Consider the following 19,702-nt stretch of genomic DNA (forward strand, 5'->3'; position numbering starts at 1 on the left):
ATAACAGGGCAACTTGAATCCTTTTCATATGTTCATCATCCTTGGATCATCCAAATGAACTTTCTTCTTGGATAAGCATATTCTATTTAGTTCTAGGTGTTACAGAGTCTTAAGCATTTTCCTCTATTTCAGCAAGATTTTTTTTTTTCCTCTCTTATGGTAGTTCTGGTATTACAAGTACTTTCAGAATAGAATATGTTCAGAGAGAGAGAGAGACTAAAAAGAAGGAAAAGAGATTTTTGTTTCAGTAGTTTAGGAGCACAGTCTACATCTTCATTGTGTTTTGGCAAATTTGCACATTTTCTTAAGCATAAGCTAGTTTTCATTTAAACAAACAAACAAAAAAAAAGGATAACTCCTTAAGGACAAAGTTGTATTATGTGAAAGTAAAGTTTCTTAAATCTTACATAATATATATTCCAACAAGACAGGTATGCCATTTTGCATACAGAACTTCATTTCTCCTTGGCATAAGACATAAAAGATATTAAGAGCTAGATTTTTATCACAATTAATAAGTTAAATAGAAAACATTCAGCAGTAAGTATATCTGATCTTTTAGAAATTGTTACTATACACAATCCTAAAAATAACTTTTATATTTTCACAATAAATTATTTTTTATCAGAACTTTTTATCAGAATAAATCTATTTTAAATTCTTCTTTTTTAAATATAGGGAGAAAAGTTACAATCTATTTTAATGCAAATAAAAATAATACAATGAATATTTTCTTAAAATTATAATTAATTTAACATATGACCATATAATTCTTTAACTAAACTGTGATTTTCAACTCTGCCTGTATTTGAGTATAGTGTACTAGGTGGGTGAAAAAAATAGTTTTTCTTGTAAAATTCCATATATATGTATTGTATATAGATATACCCCAAATAGAAAATAGTTAAATTATACATACATGTGTGTGTACATATATATGTATGTGTGTGTACATGTAACATTCTAATACAATTTTAAAGTAATTAAATGATTATTATAAATTAATTTTACATTTAATAAGTTAGGCATGAATTTAAGTCAGACAGGGCACACAAAGCATTTAAAGAAACTATTTGATTTATCCCAATCATAGATGCATAAAGAGTTATACATAAGATGCAGTATAACATACATCCAACAGACATATACACATAAAAGGATCACATGAAACAAAAGTGTGGAATAATCAATAGACTCCTTGTATATAGTTCTGGATCCCATGTTAATTATTCAGTCCCCAAGCCTTTCTTTTAAAAAAAAATACTTATTTTAATACACATTACTTTATGAATCATGTTGGGAGAGAAAAATCAGAGCAAAAGGAAAAAAAAAATCATGGGAAAGGAAACAGAATACGAAGTGAACATAGCATATGTTGATTTACATTTAATCTCCATAGTGCTTTTTTCTGGATGCAGATGGCATTTTCTGTCCAAAGTTTATTAGGATTGCTTTGGATCACTGAACCACTGAGAAGAACCAAGTCTTCCATAATTGATCATCACACATCCTTGCTCTTATTGTGTACAATGTATTCCAGTTTCTATTTATTTCACTCAACATCAGTTCATGTAAATCTTCCCAGAGCTTTCGAAAATCAGCTGGTTTATCATTTTTTTAATAGAACAATATTATTCCATTATCTTCATATACCACAACTTATTTAGCTATTCCCCAATTGATGGGCATTATTCATTTTACCACAAAAAGGGCTGCTACAAACATATTTTGCACATCTGGGTCCTTTTTTTCCTCCTTTATGACTTCCTTGGTATACAGACCCAATAGTGGCACTCCTGGGTCAAAGAGTATGTTTTATAGCTCTTTGGACTTAGTTCCAAATTGCTCTCCAGAATGGTTAGGTCATTTCACAACTCCACCAACAATGTCCCTATTTTCTCATATCCCTTCCATTTTTTTTCATTATCTTTTCCTGTAATCTTAACCAATTTGAGAGATGTGAGAGGTACCTCAAAGTTGTTTTAATTTGCATTTCTCTAATCAATAATGCCTAGACCATTTTTTTTATATGACTATAGATGGTTTTAATTTTGTCATCTAAAAATTGTCTGTTCATATCCTTTGACCGTTTATCAACTGGGGAATAAATTATATCCTTATAAATTTAACACAGTTCTTCATATATTTTAGAAATGAGACTTTTATCAGAAACACTGGCTGTAAAGATGTTTTTCTCATCTTTATACTTCCTTTTTAATCTTTCTTCTGTTAGTTTTGTTTATGCAAAACCTTTTTAATTTGATATAATCAAAATTGTTTAATTTTGCCTTTCATAATGTTTTCTAGTTCTTCTTTGGTTTTTTTCTCCCTTCTCCAAAGATCTCCACAAGTCTTTCTTTATCTAACATTTATTGTGTTCATACAATATGCCAAGTGTCATAAAGAAGAAAAAAAAAAGGTCAAAACAAACAAACAAATCAAAAAAGAAAGAAAGAGAGAGAGAAACCAGTTGCTCTCAAGGAGCTTATTTTTGAATAAAGGACATAATATGTAAATAATTAGGCACATTCAAGAAAAAACAAAGAATATGGGAGAGAAGGCCCTAGCAAACTGAGGTGGATCAGGAAAAGATGGCATGAATGTTTTATCAGGATAAGCCTTGAAGGCAGCTGGGAAAATTAAGAGATGGGAAGGGAAGGAGCAAAGAATACCAAGAATAGGAGATTGCTAGAGGAAAGGAACAGAGGTGGAGTGTCATGATCAAGGCACCCTAAATAGGATAGAGTAGTTAGAAACAAGAGTATATGGTTGGGGGAAAAAGAATAAGAAGACTAGAGGATCTCCCTTTTGGAGAAGGGAACAGTGCATGAAGAACTTTAAGGGCCAAAAACATAACTTTATATTTGATCATTGGAGGTCATTAAGCAGAGGAGCAACAGACGTAATCTTTAGACAAAATCATTTTTGCAGCTGCTTGGATGATGGCTTGAAATAGAGTGACACTTGGAATAGGGTGGTTTGTTAAAAGATTATTTTACCAGATCATATAGGGAACAATGGAGCTCTGAAGTATAGTATCAGCTGTGTAAGTGAAGAGAGGTTTAAAAAAAAAAAGGGGTGAAGGAGAGTTAATGGTCGAGAATGACATCAAAGACTAAGACCCCAACTACATAGATTGGGATGATGGTGGTAATAAATAATAATTATAAGGAAGTTTAGAAAATGGTAAGGTGTGAAAGGGAAGATCATTAATTCTTTTAAGGGAAATCCAATCTGAAACATCTAATTTGCAGTTTAAGTTTCAGGACTGAATCTAAAAAAGAAACCAAGGCTTGCTGTATAAAACTGGGAGTTGTCTAAATACAGATAAGAATTGAAGCCACTGGAGTTGATGATATTTTCAATTGAGATAATAATGAAGTGGAAAAAAAATAAGAGGAAGGTTTTAGAGCCTTATGGGCTATACAAGGATAGTACCTGTGACATGTACAAAAAATGAGCAAAGAAGAATAAGTAGCCAGACACCCTAGACATAAGCATTATTACTCACATACACATGCACATGCACACACAAACACATACAAATAGAAAAGAAAGTATGTAAAAGAAAAATTATTGATAGTCAAATGTTTCCAAGAATTTAAGGAGAATGAAGATTGGGAAAATACCAGTATATTGAGAATTAATTAAATGACATTGACAGTTTTGGAAAGGGTAGTTTCTATTAGTTGATGATATCAGAGGCCAGGTTGTAAAGCGAAGAAACAGGGATGTTGATTATAGAAGGTTTTCTGAAGAAATTAAGACATGATGGAGAGTTAAAATACAGAATAGTAGTGGGAATAGATAGAATAGAACTTTTTGTTTGGTTTTAATTACACTTTTTTTTTTGTCCTGAGACAATTGGGGTTAAGTGACTTGCCCAGGGTCACACAGCTAGGAAGTGTTAAGTGTCTGAAGGCAGATTTGAACTCAGGTCTTCCTAAGTTCAAGGCTAGTACTCTATCCACTATGCCACCTAGCTGCCTCTTCACATCTTTTTTTTTTTTTTTTTTTTTTTTTTTTTGAGACACATTTGTCTCATTTAGGATTAAGTAATTGCTCAGGGTCATATAACTAGTAAGTATTGAGTATCTGAGGCTCATGTGAACTCAAGTCTTCTTGACTCGAGAGTCAGTGCTCTAGCCACCAGATCATCTAGCTGCCTCTGATTTCAGTTCCTTAATGATGAGGATGAATGCTTAGAATTTTAAGTAGGAGAGAAAGTGTCCATTAACAAAGACTGCAAATAAAGGAAAGAAGAAGTTAAGAGTTAATGGAGGAAAATTGGAAAGGGATAGAGATCAAGAATGTTTATAGAGGACTTTGCTTTGGGAAGACGATCAGACACTATTTAATCAGATATTGGGGTAAAAAAGAACTGGAAGGGAGGATCATATCTGAGTGATGTGAGATAAGAATGTGGGGAAAGGAGAATAGAAGGTTATTGTAGGAAGTTTAAAGAGACAAGAAGGTTTGGAACAGAAAAGTGGGTTGGTGAACCAATTGAGGAAGAACATAATTTTAGAGTAAAGGATGGTATAGGATTTAATTTGATCACAGATGTAGAAACATTGAAGAAAGGAGAATGCCATAAAGTGCAAGGATGATGAAAGTATTGAGGAAGAACTAGTAGAGGGACTAGGGGTATAACAGCCATTAGACTAGTTTTTCCTTAGTTTGCATGAAAACATTGTGTCTCTGTTACTGGGTTAATTCCCTTCTGGGCTAGGTCAAGTAGGCTGTTTTTCAGTGTTGATTCTTTACTAAACTCAGTCACTTCAGTCACTGGCAGACAGCTGCTATCTACTCTGGTCACTGAACTTCTAATTTTTCAAAGGTCAGAACCGTTTATTCCATGTCTGTGTATTCATTCATCCAATTTCATGTAGAAATAAATAGAAGGGATAAAGAAATAGGTACCATGCTCTTACAGTCAAATAACAACTTGGATAGGGATATAAAGTAGTTATAATCTCTACTTCTGTCCCTCTCTCTGTCACCTTAAAGCACTCAGTATTTCTTTCTATATTTGTGGCTAGACAGGAAAAATGCAAAAGAGACTGAGGATCAAACATATTGAATTTTTTGAATGGAAAAAAAAGTTCCAGGTCCATTATCAATCCTTTTAGCTCCAAAGCCAACCCTAAAATTTCTTGTCCCCTCATTTTGGATTGAAACTGAAAAAAAAAAATAGCATGTATGCTGTGTACAACACATCAGGAAGGGCATCATGCCTGTATGCTCTCAGGACTAGGTCTTCATTAATTGAGTAACCTATTATAGATTTATAAATGCTATTTTTAAGCATTTAAAATGATTTAATAAAAAAAATAGGCTTTCTTACACATTGTGCTTTCATTCTTTAAATCAAAAAAATATTTTTGAGCATTTATGAGATACAAAAAGAACTCTACTTAGCACTGTGTGGGGTATAATTATTTTTTTAAAGGTAAGACATGGCCCTAGCAATGATAAAGTTCATATACAATAAATACTTATGTCATTATGATTCTACTTGATGAAATTTATTAGCACTTTCATTTTTCCTTTAGTTCCAAATTAGCATTTCACTTGTCTAGGGAATACTTGGAAAAGAAACTCTAGCAATAAAAATATGAAACTTAAAGTCTCTGAGATTTGCCTGGAGTATTAAGAGGTTTAGGGAGGTACCCACTGTCACAAAGCCAGTATATGTTAAATGTGGGACTTCAGCCTCTGTCTTCTTGACACTAATTTATCTCTCTATCTCTATCTATTATTATACAGTAATCCTTGAACAATTCCTAAAATTTATAGAAAGAAGTACCCTAAGCAGGTGGGAGAAACTAGCAACCTAGTGAGCTAATTCGTCATTTTATTCTGTTGAAACTGGCAGGAACTCTTCTTTCAAAAAATTCCTTATCCGCTAATAGTTACTCTTGGGCTGCATCAACTATTTTCTTAACTCTAGTTCTGTGGATAATAAATAAAGGATTGCTTAAAATAGAACCAAGCCCAATGGTGCAGTCAATGCAGGCAGAAAGCATCAGCGGTATCAAGATGAAGTTTTCAATCTGTCAGAGAAAAATGCATCTTAATTAGCCAGGGTCATCACCCAAATTACCTAGAACATCTTGCATAGCAATAATTAGCATTGAACACATTTTGGTCAGTTAGTTTTGTTCCATAGCTGATTTTGTGCTGGCACACTGATTTCCTTGGATGGTAGCCGGCAAGCCTGCCAGGGTTATCAAAGATCTTTCTTCAATGTTCCTTCTCATTTCCTACAATCCTGGCTCCAAAATCAGTGAACATTTAGAACATGTTCCACTACAAAAGAGCTGATGCAGATTGGTAAAGTATGTAGAGAGTCAGCATAAACTGAGACTCTCAGAAATAACACTTATTTTGATGGTTTTTAAAAAACATATAAACCTACTCCAATCCATATTCCACATCTTCACAACACATATAAAGCGTGGAATTTAAACCGATCATATTTGTTGACTTTAAAATATGAGAAAAAATCCTTCCCATTGAAACACCATCACTTTTTAAGCAATGTGAAACATAAAATAAATCATAAATCTTTTCTCAAGATCAGTTCTTCTCTAATGATCCTAAACAGATTATGTCCATTTCCCAAATTCTATTCTGATTTTGCTGTGCTTAGTGAGCACATGTCTTTATTGGTTCACTGAAAGACCAAAAATATGTTTCTAATCCCATTTATACTCCTCTTTCTTTATTCCTTTCTGCTTTCCAAGGAGAAAGCAAAAAATGGGGTTTCCAAACTTAAAACATGATGTTTTGCAAGGGGAAAGTTGAAAATTATGCAAATGTTCTGAAAATTAAAAAAAAAAAGATTTAATTAAAAAAGATTTATCAAAAACAATAAAAATGGGGGGTTTCAACATTTTTTTTTGTTATGCAATTCATTAATTAGTCTGTTCCTGGGACCAGGATTTGAAATTTAGTTAGTAAACATATGTAAGATACTGTAAGCCACATAGTATTTGCCTGATTATAAGCCACGTAAGTATTTTGAGAAGCTAAGGTCTATCCGGGGTTCTCAAACATTTAAAATAGGGGGCCAGTTCACTGTCCCTCAGACTGTTGGAGGGCTGGACTATAGTAAAAACAAAAACTTTGTTTTGTGGGCCTTTAAATAAAGAAACTTCATAGCCCTGGATGAGAGGGATAATCGTCCTCAGCTGCCACATCTAGCCCGGGGGCAGTAGTTTGAGGACCTATCTAAACTTTAAAGTTTCATCAAAACTCAAAGCTAAGGATGCAAAGCACATGTTATATATTTAAATGAAGGGATTTACTATAATTCTTTAAAACCTCTTAGAATTGAAAAGTCTGAATTCATGTTGGAATGGTAGAAATAACATTGAAGATCTAGTTAATGTCTCAGTTTACTAATTCCTAAAAAGGCAATGACAATATCTGTCAATTTCCTCTGTAAGACTGTTGTAAAGATCAAATGAGATAATCTATGTGGAAACAGTTTGTAAACTGTAAAATATCTATATGAACTATCACAACTGTGTTCTTATTCTTCATAATTAAAATATTTATTGTCCTTAATCATACTTATATTTTTGTTGGTACTTAAAAATATTAATTCATTCTAGATCACATTATTTTCCTTTAGGAAGGTATGATCTTTAAATGACATAACTGATACACAATAGATATCACATATGTAAAATACACACAATATAACCTATCAACCTATATTTAATATGTATTTCCTTAGTTTCCTTAGATATAAGATATATATCATAAATTCATAATCTTCAATAAACCCCCAGGTTCCTTAACTCTAATATTATGAGCATTTCAGTCTTAAGCAACAATCATGAAAAAACCTTTGTATTCACAATGCATTCACAGTGAGATAGCATTTCCTAAAATTTTAATGACAATAAATTATTACTATAATTCACATTTCTCAGGTATGACAATCACTGGAAAATTTCTGTCTCTGATGCTGTTTATACATAGTGGAAACAGAAAGGAGCAATTAAATAGCCATTCATCCTTTCATTCAACAAACACATGAATGTCTTACATTTTTCAGGCAATAGGATAGTTGGTGTGAATAGCTCTGCTACTTAAAAACTGGGTCACCTTGGGGCAAATCATGTCATGTCTTGGACTCAATGTTATTATCTATAAATGGAAAAGTTTGGAGTAGATGACTTCTAACTTCCTTGAGAACCTAAAGATGTGAGCCTTGTTCCTGTGCACACTTACTTCCTTGCATGAACAGGTAATGTTTTAAAGAATACTTCCCAATAAATAAACAGATTTAAAAAAAAAAGAAAGAAAAGAAAAAGAGGGGCAGATACTTGGTGCAGTGGATAGAGCACCAGCCTTGAAGTCAGGAGGACCTGGGTTCAAATCTGGCCTCAGACACTCAACACTTCCTAGCTGTGTGATCCTTGGCAAGTCACTTAACTCCAGACATGTTCCAAATCATTGATGATTCTCCTCATATCTATTACATTGACAAGTAACAAAAAATGAAAATGATACATGTTGGTGGGTCTGTTACCTTCCCCTTACCATACCTACTGAAATAGATGCTTCATCATTTGTAACTTGTGTCTTTGTCTACTTGCACCATGCTACAAACTATGATAGAAAATTTCTATTTAATACGTTGTTTTCAAGTATTTTAATATAGTTTGATATTATTCAGATATTTTTGTTTCTATATATATATATTTATATATATATGTATTATTTTCAGCTAAAAAAAACAGTATCTCAAATGAGTGACTTTATAGTTCTAAAATGAAATGGGAGAGATTTATAAATAAACTTATCCTGCTCATAAAAAGACAATTCAGCTTTTAGATACATTCTAGTCAAGGTATATCTGTCACTACGAGCTGATGTTCATTAGTGAACCAATACTGTGTGGGCAGAACAGACTTGAAACACAGACAAACCCCAGCAGTCCAGAAGCAAATGAAGCATTCTGTACAAGCTTCATAGAGTCCATGTCAGTCCTGCTGATTTGCCAGGTTTGCTTGGCTCTCACTAAGTTAATTGATTAATACTTTGTGTCTGATTCTTTCTCATCACTTCTTACCTGTGTTCCCTTCACCTGCTGTTGTGATTTGATTCCTGTCAAAAGGCTAGGAATTAGACCTCTCTGGGCCTATACCCTCCCATCAACCCATATCCCACAGCAGCAGTCTGTATTTAAATGGCTTCTACATCCCTTCTGAAACAAAAATTATACCATATAAAGTTTCTGTGATAGACTTTCTATTTGCCAGGGTCCCCCGATATCTCTGCAGTATGGATTAAGCCAGTACAGATGAAGCCCTGAGTTAATCAGAGGGAACCAATCTACTACTAGAGGCTCTCCATTTTGTCACTACTGGATAAAAAGGATTCATTGACTGAAGATGCTGGTCCATTGAACTTATATGCATCAACATGCTGCCTCCAGTAGAATATCCATTATTAAAGCCAGAATAATCATTGTAACATCAAGTATTGGGCCTTGCAGAGTGATTGCTATTTCATCTAGTGTCTGTGCATTGTAGGTGATTTGGTAGCAACTTGCAGACTTAAGAATCTTGTTAATCAAAACAAGCAAAGACTCGTTTTCTCTCCACTTCATAAATTGATAGCATGTTTGGCCAGTTTTTATCTAATTAAATAATAGTTCACATTACTAAAACACTTTTTAAAATACAATGTCCTCACAAAACTCCTGCTATCATCCATTACATAAATAAGGAAATTGGCTTAAAAAGAATATGAGAATCACAAAATTTCAGTCAGAAAGGATCTCAAAAGCTGTCTAATTCAATTTCTAGGTGAAAAACTATTCCTTCTGTCAATTAATAGTTAAAACAGCTTCTATTTATATAGAATTTCATGGTCTGCAAAAATATTGTATTTATTTATAGACCATCCCCCGAATCTTAGGGGAGTTTTAAGCTTCAATTGCTTAAAATTGCACTAAATTTTTAGGACACCCTATATTATATTGTTTGAACCTCATAACATTACTTTGAGTTAAAATGCTGTTCTTATTTATATTTTGTAGATGAGGAAACTGGAACTGAGAGAGGTGATTTTTCAGAATCACAAAGATAATTAGCATCCGCTATAGGATTTGTTTTATAATTTTTAAAAAAATTATTGTATAAAGTAAACATTACCATAACACAGTACAATAGAAATAAGAAGAAAAATTAAATTTTATTTATTGCAGTATTTGATCTCAAGCATACCTGCCTTCAAGCATACTAGCATATTCTATGTGATGCCCAACCAACAACCAACAAGCATGTAATTAATGTGAATGATGTGACTGTAATTGTTCCAGAGGCTAGAGGATACAAATGGTATTTTTTTTAAAAAATAGCCTTCACTATCTAGAGGTTTGTAATACACTCTACAATCTTATCCAACATGTTTCTAACCTTTACTTGAAAATTTACAATGATGGCAAGCCCAGTAGCTCCCAAAGTATGTCATTCAAGTTTTGGAAAACTAGTTGCTAGGAAGATTCTTTTCTTTTTTTTTTTTTTTTACCTCTCAAAAAAGCCTAATCCTCTCCTTTTGTAAACATCTATGTCAATGAGGTGACAATTTCCAGAGGCATAATCTGCTGTCTGACAGAGCTGCTCCAGGTTCCACTTTTTGTTGATTCAGTGGAATAGGACCTGTGCAATCTATCTTTTATGAGGTTCTCTCAAGTTGTCTTTGCCCTTTTATTTTTGTTGTCTTCATTCTTTTCCTGGCAATTTCCTGTCTGTGGAAGAAATCTGTAAAATTTGGTTAAGCTTTCTGGTTACTTCTGACCTACTTGACAATCTTCCCAGAATGTCTACCATGTCTGCAATGTTTCTTGCCATTTTTAAGGTGTTATCTTATACCTTAATGGGATCGCTAGGTGGCATAGTGGATTAAGTTCTTGGTCTGAAATCTAGGAAGACACATCTTTGTAAATTCAAATTTGGACTCTGACCCTTACTATGTGACCCTGAGCAAGTTATTCAACTATATTTGCCTCAATCTTCTTATCTGTAAAATCAACAGGAGAGAGAAATGACAAACTGCTCTAGTACCTTTGCTAAGAACATTTCAGATGGAGTAACAGAGTTTTACTCTACTAAATAACTAAACAACAACAACAATATAAGAATTACATATGAAACTAGTCCAAGCTTCCTCATATAATAGTTTTATAAGCTCACATTACACAGCAATGACATGGAAAACACCATGCTTGATACCCATCTTAATTACATAGTTCTTATAAAAATACATTAGTAGACATAGAGCATCACTGGTTTTCATTACTTAAACAGTTATTTCCTTTTTAAGAGGAACATTGAAAAAATGGTATCTTAATGACAAAATTATTCATAACTTCCAGTAAGTTGATTGAAATGTCAAGCAGCATCAGAAGAGGCAGATTTTTTTGATCATCAAAACAAAATGAAGCACATCTTGAGCAGATGGATCTGACTTGAGGCAATAGAAGAGATACTGGTATTAGAAGCATAATTGGAACCTTGACTTGTTTATGTACCACAGTGTGCAAGTCATTTCTCTTAGCTTCCTTGTGAGGTAGTGAGTTCAAGCACATTGGATGTCCCATAGATGATACCTTAACAGAAATTCTGTTGACAAGTTATATAAGTAAAAGTTGGAGTAGATGGTCCCTGATGTCCATCTTGACTGTAGCATCCTTTGATTCTGTTTGACTAGATGATAGTTATGTCCATCCCAGGTTAAAAATCTTGAAATTCTGTGTTGCTGTATATCATTCTGATGATAAATTATGATTGTTCAATTATCAGCAGAAGAGGGTTCGTCTCTACTATGTGCACAATGTTAATAGCTGAATCACAATGGTTATAGCTTTTGTGAGATATAATAATGGAAAGACAGAAACTTTGGGCATTCTCCCCTCTGTGACAGGACATGCACCTCTGTGAATACAGACCTAGGTCTTTGCTTAACCTAAAATTTGTTTTATCATTTTGGGTGAAAAGACGGTGTCTTCTTGGTATACCAATATGCAGGTTTTGAAGACAGCTGAGGATGTATATACTTTGAAGAGCAAGAAATAATCTTTGGATTCTAGCTTTAAATGTCAATTTATGTCAAGTGGGCTAAATTTAAGTTTACTTTTCTATAAGATGAAAGGGAGATAGGAGAGTAAACCCCCAAGGTATTGGAGGGAAATGTTTGTACTTTTTTCTTACCAATGTAAAAGCTAATGGATGCTAGTCTTAAATGGAATTAGGGCACTAGTCACTGATAACTAGCTTTTGGAGAGAAACCTATCCAGGGAGTACTTAAGTTAAAGGTAGTGCAGTAATATCCATAAACCCCTCAGGTAAGGTAATAAGTATTTGTTAAGTACTTACTACTACATGCTAGAAATTGTGCTAAGTGCTATGAATAAAAATAGAGCAAAAAGTAAGATAACTTTTTCCTTCAAGGATATTTATATTCTAATAGTAGAAGTCAATATACAAAAGATCATCCCAAAGACTCTTTGGAAAGATAGACACAAATTCACTATGAAATAGTAGGCCACAGCATACTTGTTACGGAGAAAGGTGACTGTAAGTTGGGGGTGGCAGGGGATGGATGTATTGTGTGTGTGTGTGTTTGGGTGTGTGTGCATTTGCATTCTGGACTAACGATAAATTGCCTCTTAGGAAAGAGAGAATTCTATAGTGGATAAGGAATCCTGTTCACACAGAAAATTTTTGATTCAAGCCTTATCTCTGACATATGTTTGTTTAATGACTTAGTGCTCCAGGTAATTCTGCTAATCTGTAAGGTTTAGGAAGTGTATTGATCTGCATTAGTAGAGTTTCTTCACTGGGAATTCTACCAAAAACATCACAGGAACAATCTAATCTAATAAACATGTAATTGTGTTAAACTCTTGAGATTAAAAAACGAAACAAAACAAAACAAAAAACAAAACAAAACAAAACAAAACAAAAAAATCAGATTTTAACCTGAATGAGCTATAATCTAAAAGGGGTTTACATAATCACAAAAGGTGGCAGAGAAGTAGTGGGAGAGTGGGTAGGTAAGAGGAGGGAGGACTTAACAACAGGAGGTACCATAATCCATTGAGTTTAGTACAGTCAAAGCAGCTAGATGGTAAAATGGATAGAATTTCACTGAAGTCTTCTTCCTTAGTTCAAATATGCCTTAGTTCAAATATATATACTAAGCTGCATACACTTAGTAGCTGTATGACTCTGGGCAAATCACTTAATCTTGTCTGTCTCAAGTTTCTTCATGTGTAAAATGAGCTATAGAATAAAAAATGAGAAGCCACTCTATTACCTTTGCAAAGAAAACCCCAAATGGGGTGACAAAGAGTCAGACTCAACAACAGGATAGTAGATGAAAAGTGATATAATCTAAAAGTTTAATTTCTCTAAAGGAAGACACTGGAAAACATTTGGTACTTTGGTTTCCAGACCTCCCAAGAAAGGGGAGAGAAAGCTGAGCCAGGTACAGTTAGTTCAGGTTTGAGTTAGCTATTTGGTGATGTGATTAGAGGTGATGAATTCATGTTGAGAATAACATCTTGTTTCATAGAGTTGAGACTAGTCAGGGCAATAGGTGCAAGGTAGAGTGAAAATAAATTATCAGCAGGACAAAATTGCAGCCTGATTTTATTGTCATAAGAAACATTCAGTATCTTTTCCTCTTCAAATATCTGGATCCCTTTTTAATATTTCAAGTTTAATTTATTTGTCCTTTCTTCATTAAGTTGTAAGTGCCTTGATATCAGAAGTGTGGCATAACTAATTTTTTTTTAATTAGTGCCTTTCACAGTGTCTGGGACATAGGAAACAATTTGTCATTCTTGTGACTTATCCTTCATAAAATGAATTACTTTCACAAAGTTTTTAGAAAATGTCTATTGCAAGATTTCATGAATATAAGTGAAATGTGTAGAGTTAGTTAATCTGATTAAAACCATAAACGTATCCTTTAAATCTAAGCATTATCATTAGCTTTTCTATTGTCAAATAACAGTAGCATACAATACTGGTGATTTTCATTTTTCTAAGTGTCTTTGGACTGATGTAAGTGTGCAAATACAAGCACAAGTTTTGAAATTCTGGATTTATATTGTCATTTCTTTCTAATTAAAAGAATTTTGCAGTACTATGTGAATTATGACAATCTCTATAGATTTCATCAGTACCAGATGTTCAACCAGATGAGAATGGTTATATAGCACAAAATATTTCATGTTCTGGGATGGCACTAATCCCACCACAGTGATATGTCACCTTTAACTTCAAGAGCATAGTGAGACTATAGAAGTTAAACTGAGATGACTAAGTATTATACTAAAGTTCATAGTAATATGAATAATTCTAGGAATGCCAGATGTTTATCTTTGCAGAGTAGGGAAGCAGTGTCTGAATATCATGGCCCATCAATTGATTTTAGGCCCTCAGAGAACTATTTCATGTCATTATTTTGAAGTTTGCTGAAACCCAGTTGTCAATTTCACCCACCATATTGTTTATGTAGATTGCATGCCAACTTCTTATCATTCTATCATCAATCCAGGTCAGGCATCTGTCATATATATCACTATAGTTTATCATAAGCTGCCATCATTTTAATGAAACATATTTTAGAATCTCTGACTCTTTTAGCTAAATGTATTGAAGAAGAGAGATCTTTTATAAATTAAACAGTTTCAAAGTGTAGTAGCTCTTTAAGTGGATTTAGAGTCTGGTACCTTGCCATCACTGTATTCTGACAGCTGGGACTCATAAAGACATGTCAATCAGAACAGAGGAAGGTCCTGAGGGAATATTGTATTAAATGGTTCATTTAAATAGGTGCAATAAAGCAAAGTAAGTGCAGCTAGGTGGCAAAATAGAGTACCAGGCCTAAGTCAGGAAAAGGGGTTCAAATCTAGCCTCAGACACTTACTAGCAAGTTACTTAACCCTATTTGCTTCATTTTTCTTATTTGTGAAATGAACTGGAAAAGGAAATGGCAAATCACCTCAGTATCTTTCTTTACCAGTGAAATTCCGGATGGGTTTATGAAGAGTTGTACATGACTGGAAAGACTAAAGAATAACAAGAGTGTCAGATTCTCAGCAATCACTTCCTTAAGCAAGTATTTGATTATAAGAGCACCAAGGGCACCAAAAGGGATGGAGAGTGTTGAAATAATGAATCAAGAATGAAATTTTTTGCCTCCTTGATAGCTATGTTGTATATTATTCAAATGTAGCTAATTAACATTAATATAAAAAGAGAGTCTGGATGAATCTTGGTGCTGAACTTGATTCTAACTTCTATTTTTTTGTCTATCAGATCATCACATTACTTTGATAGTATCTTTCAGTTTTGAAGTTCAAAGAAAGTCATTGGCTTCATATATGGAAGTGGAGACATTCTTAGTATGGAGTGGAGACATTCAGTATTCTTTTGCAAAATTAATAACTATGTGAGGAGTCTACAAAATGATGTGTGATCTCAAGTACATGATGTACATGTCTATATACATATACACACAAATATTTACATATATGCACATAATATATAATGTATGTATACCTGTGTACATAATACACATGCACATAAGCATATTTTATGTATATGTGTGTAGATGTACATATCTTTATATATAATATGACATATATTCATAGATTATATTCTCAGATTGTAGTCATCATTATATAGTAGCTTTAGAAAAAACAATCTCTGTCTTTCAACACTTTAAAACTGAAAGGATTCCCTGAAGAATCAGAATAGTAAATATCAAATTTCAAGGTCATCATTTTGTTGGGAAACTTCAAAAAAAATAGAATGATGTGGACCTTAAATTATATCTCCTTTATTCATAGTTTCAATGGAAGGCAATAGAAATAACAAAATACTATGTCTTGATGTGCTGGCATGGTTTTAGCTTGCCAGGGCCTCTCTGGCCACCCACATCTATTTAGTAGTCTCTGGGATCTGATACTATCAAATGATTTTAGAGAGGGCAAAGAACAGAGTATAAAGCTCTTGATATAAACAGTTGAGAAAGCTTTTCCTCTAGCTGTCTTTTCTCTGATCATCTCCTCTTTATGACAGGCAAAGAATATGTCTGCTGTGCAGTGGTGAATGAGTTTTCAGTCCCACTCCCAATGTTATCATTGTTCAAAGCAAAAGGAGAAAGTGCAATATCTTGAGTTATTGATTTGATGCTTTACAAACATAACAGGTTGAATTCTTTGTCATGGCTTTTGATCTGTTTCCTCTGTCATTTTGAGCTCTCCTCATTTTTTTTCAATCCCCCTTAATACTTAGAAAATGTCTGCACACTGCTGTCTAAAAAATTGTTGTCTTCACTGACAAGACCCACAAATAAACAAAGTTTTTTTTTTTTTCTTTAGTGCTGGACCTGCCAGAGTGTATGCATTCTAAATACAAGCTAAAATAATGTTGACTTAAATCAATCATACAAGTGCAAAATATCGGTGTTACTTCCTGAGAATACAAAATAAATTCTCCACTATTCTGTTACTAACAAGGTGAAGGAAGAGTAGCCTTATGGGATTTCCCTAATCAGCTTTGACAACTGGAGCACTTGATTCAGGATGATTTAAACTGTCTGACAAAAAAAAGATAGTTAACAGTCTGTGAAATGTCCATTATCCTTAGTTGGAAGAATACTCCTGATTTAACACCTTGCCTTGGTCTCATGGGGCGTTAGAGAGCAGGGAAACATTAGTTCAACAACAACCAACAAAGAGTAATAAATCTGAGCTAAAACTGTTAATGTTTTATAAATGTGGTCTGAATACCTAAAATGAACAGGTTAATCGATAGAGCAAGATAAAATAGGTCAATCAATGTCCCGTCTTTAATAATGTTCTCTAAGTAGATAGAGCAACTGTTGTGTAACTAGACTCTAGAGTGGTACTCCATAGACTTTTAATAATTATAGTCCATTCAAAATAACATTGCAGACTCTTCTCTCTTGCAGGGGAAAGAATCATATGTTCTCAGTAAAGGATGGCTAAGGGGTGGAGTTAAACTTTGGATTTGTAGGAACTCCTCATCCTTAATTACCAAGCAAGGATTGTTACTTTGGACTATAATTCCCATAAAACTTAGCAACTTAATTCTGGAGCTACACTCAGAAAATAAATCCTTTTATGTTATATTGGACTGAATTTGGCACAAACATATCATTATATTTTAAAAATGAAAAAATATAGGCTAAACAAGAGAACTTATGTTGAGTGGTCAATTATTTTTTAGTCAATACAATTTAATTTGACCTAATTTAATTAAAACTTTGGTTCAAGGAAAATTTAAGGATTGAGATAAAATTCACAGTCATTTACTAGACTAATAGTTTCATGTCATCAGGATAAAAAAATACAACTTTGGCATCATTCTATTAAAGATATTCATGCAACTATTTATATATGATACACTTGGGAAAATCATTCACACAAGGTTCAATGACAGACTATATTATCAGCCTCATGCTTCACTGAAAATGAGTGAAGTAAATTGTATAAATACTAATCCCAAAAGTAAAATGTGATGGCAATGGAATACCAATATCAGGGCAGAGTAACCCATGCATTGCTCATGCAGGTCCCATGGGAAGTGGAAGGAGAGCTGGGCATGTCATTCGAATATTTTTTTTTTTAGAAAGCTAATCTATTTACGTAATAAAAATAAAAGACAATAGAACATCAGATTATACAACAACCCTTTGTGTTCAGTTCTTGGTCAATAAGGGCATTACATCAAAGGAAGAGTTCTTTCTCTTGGATTTAACAAAAGGTACATGTAGTTAGAGCTATTATGTTGTTCTTGCAGGTAAGAACATATTGAGCAAGTTCTCTGAATAGAATGACTTTTTTAAAAAAAGAAAACTTCAACAGAAGAAAAACTACTTACACCAGAATAGAAAGGCTCGCCAGACACACATATCACATCCTGCTCCTGGATCATCAAAATATCTTTGGCTAGGTGCAGTCGCACTTTGAAAGGCTCCTGATTACCATCCTGCAGCAAACAAATTCCTGTCTTTGTCTTTAGTACAAAAAAAAAAAAAAAAAAAAAAAAAAAAAGGAAAGAAAGAAGGGAAGGGGGAAGTATGCTTAGTTTCCAGATTGTTATTTCAATAGCTAAATTACATTAAAACATTATGAATAAATTGCATTTATGAGCAGGCAAAATATCCCATTGAATCTAGGATCAAAGCATTAACAATGCTGCTTTTGCATAGGAAAAAAAAAAAACTATTTAAATTTATACAAAGCTCTAAGGAAATGAAATTTGTGTATCAGAAAATGAACCCAAGATTCTCTCATAAATTTTGTCTTGAGTTTTCCTAAATAAAAGGAACTCTAAACTTGGTTTTGAATGGTTTTTAATTGCATGGTGACAATATAGAATATGGATTGTCTTTCTTAATATTACTTTTGTCCTTCAGTAGTTAGTTACTCATTCCCTTTAACACAACTACATGCAACAGAACTATAATATGAAGTTGACTTGTCATGGATCTGGCTGTGAGTATTTTGTCTCCACAGGCAGGAACACATATGCTCTGGCCCCTTCCTAAAGGGAATAAACAATCTGTGTAGAAAGCAATCTGTTAATTCATGCCCTTTAGGAAGGGACCAGAGCATATGTGTGTCTCTCCATCGAGCCAAAGTATTTAGATCCAACTCTATGGGAAGAATTTCAATCCATCACCACCACTACCACCACTACTATCAGTACCATGCACCCTCCACAAGAAAAAAAAAAGATTAAAAAGGATTAAACAAATTGGTTCTATAGAGAGGGAAGACTAAGTAGGGGAACAAATCATTTGGGGCATTTTAATCACCTACCCTGATTCTTTATTATATTGTAGAGATGATCCCAAAATTTTAAGGTCAGTGCCAAAGAATTAAAATCCTATCCAGATGGAAAAAAATTTCCATTGGGGGCATAGCACATGATTAGCTCCCAAAGAGCAGCCTTTCTAGGATGCAAACTCATATTCAGAAAGTTTCCCACTAATTGATGAACATTTTCAGTTATCTTACATCATTCAAAGCAATAATTAAGGCATAAAGGAATTCTAACCTGTCTCAGTGCTAAAGGAAATAAATGCACTGATGAAACCACAAATACTTGAAGTTGAAAAATAAACCAATTAATCAATGGTTTTGTTTGATTTTTTTGGGGGGTCTCCTAAATCTTTGATGTTAACCCAGCTACATAGAATACAAAAATAAAGCCAGAGAAAATACTTCACTCAAACTCTCTCATTCTAGGAGATCTTTATAAGAATTGAACCCAATAATAACCACACAAAATAAAACACGGGATTTATTTCATAAAGGAGTTCAGGAATTGGGGAGGGTATTTAGTCAGTGGATGGATTCTTCTCTTAATCACTACAATTATAGTAGGACATCTCTCTCAATTTTCCTTTCCATGTACACCTTAAAATACATCTTAACTCTATAAAAAAAAAAAAATTACAAGGTAAAGCATAGAGTGATGTAATGATACCTGGACTTAAAAGGGAAAATTGCCCCTAGAATTGCCTGGTTATCTTTAGGTTTTAGAATTTTTAGAATTGTTGATATCTTGTCACTTAGAGCATCTTCTTTTTTAAAAAAAAATGTAATATTCTTTCTAAAATGTAATAG

At 33.4% G+C, this 19,702-nt stretch overlaps 1 protein-coding gene across 1 annotated transcript in view; it reads right to left on the bottom strand.

Annotated features, from left to right (window-relative positions):
* The window catches only part of SNTG1 (syntrophin gamma 1), a 587,999-nt gene extending 569,217 nt beyond the window's left edge, over window positions 1–18,782 (bottom strand). Inside the window, exons 1-2 of the mRNA XM_051973745.1 lie at window positions 18,753–18,782; window positions 17,949–18,083 (exon numbers count right to left, since the gene is read on the bottom strand). Of these exons, the coding sequence (XP_051829705.1) occupies window positions 17,949–18,083; window positions 18,753–18,782 (165 nt within the window). The remainder of the gene's footprint in view (window positions 1–17,948; window positions 18,084–18,752) is intronic.
* Window positions 18,783–19,702: the final 920 nt, after the last annotated feature.

Source organism: Antechinus flavipes, chromosome 1, assembly GCF_016432865.1.
Source record: "Antechinus flavipes isolate AdamAnt ecotype Samford, QLD, Australia chromosome 1, AdamAnt_v2, whole genome shotgun sequence".
NCBI classification, from domain to species: Eukaryota; Metazoa; Chordata; class Mammalia; order Dasyuromorphia; family Dasyuridae; genus Antechinus; species Antechinus flavipes.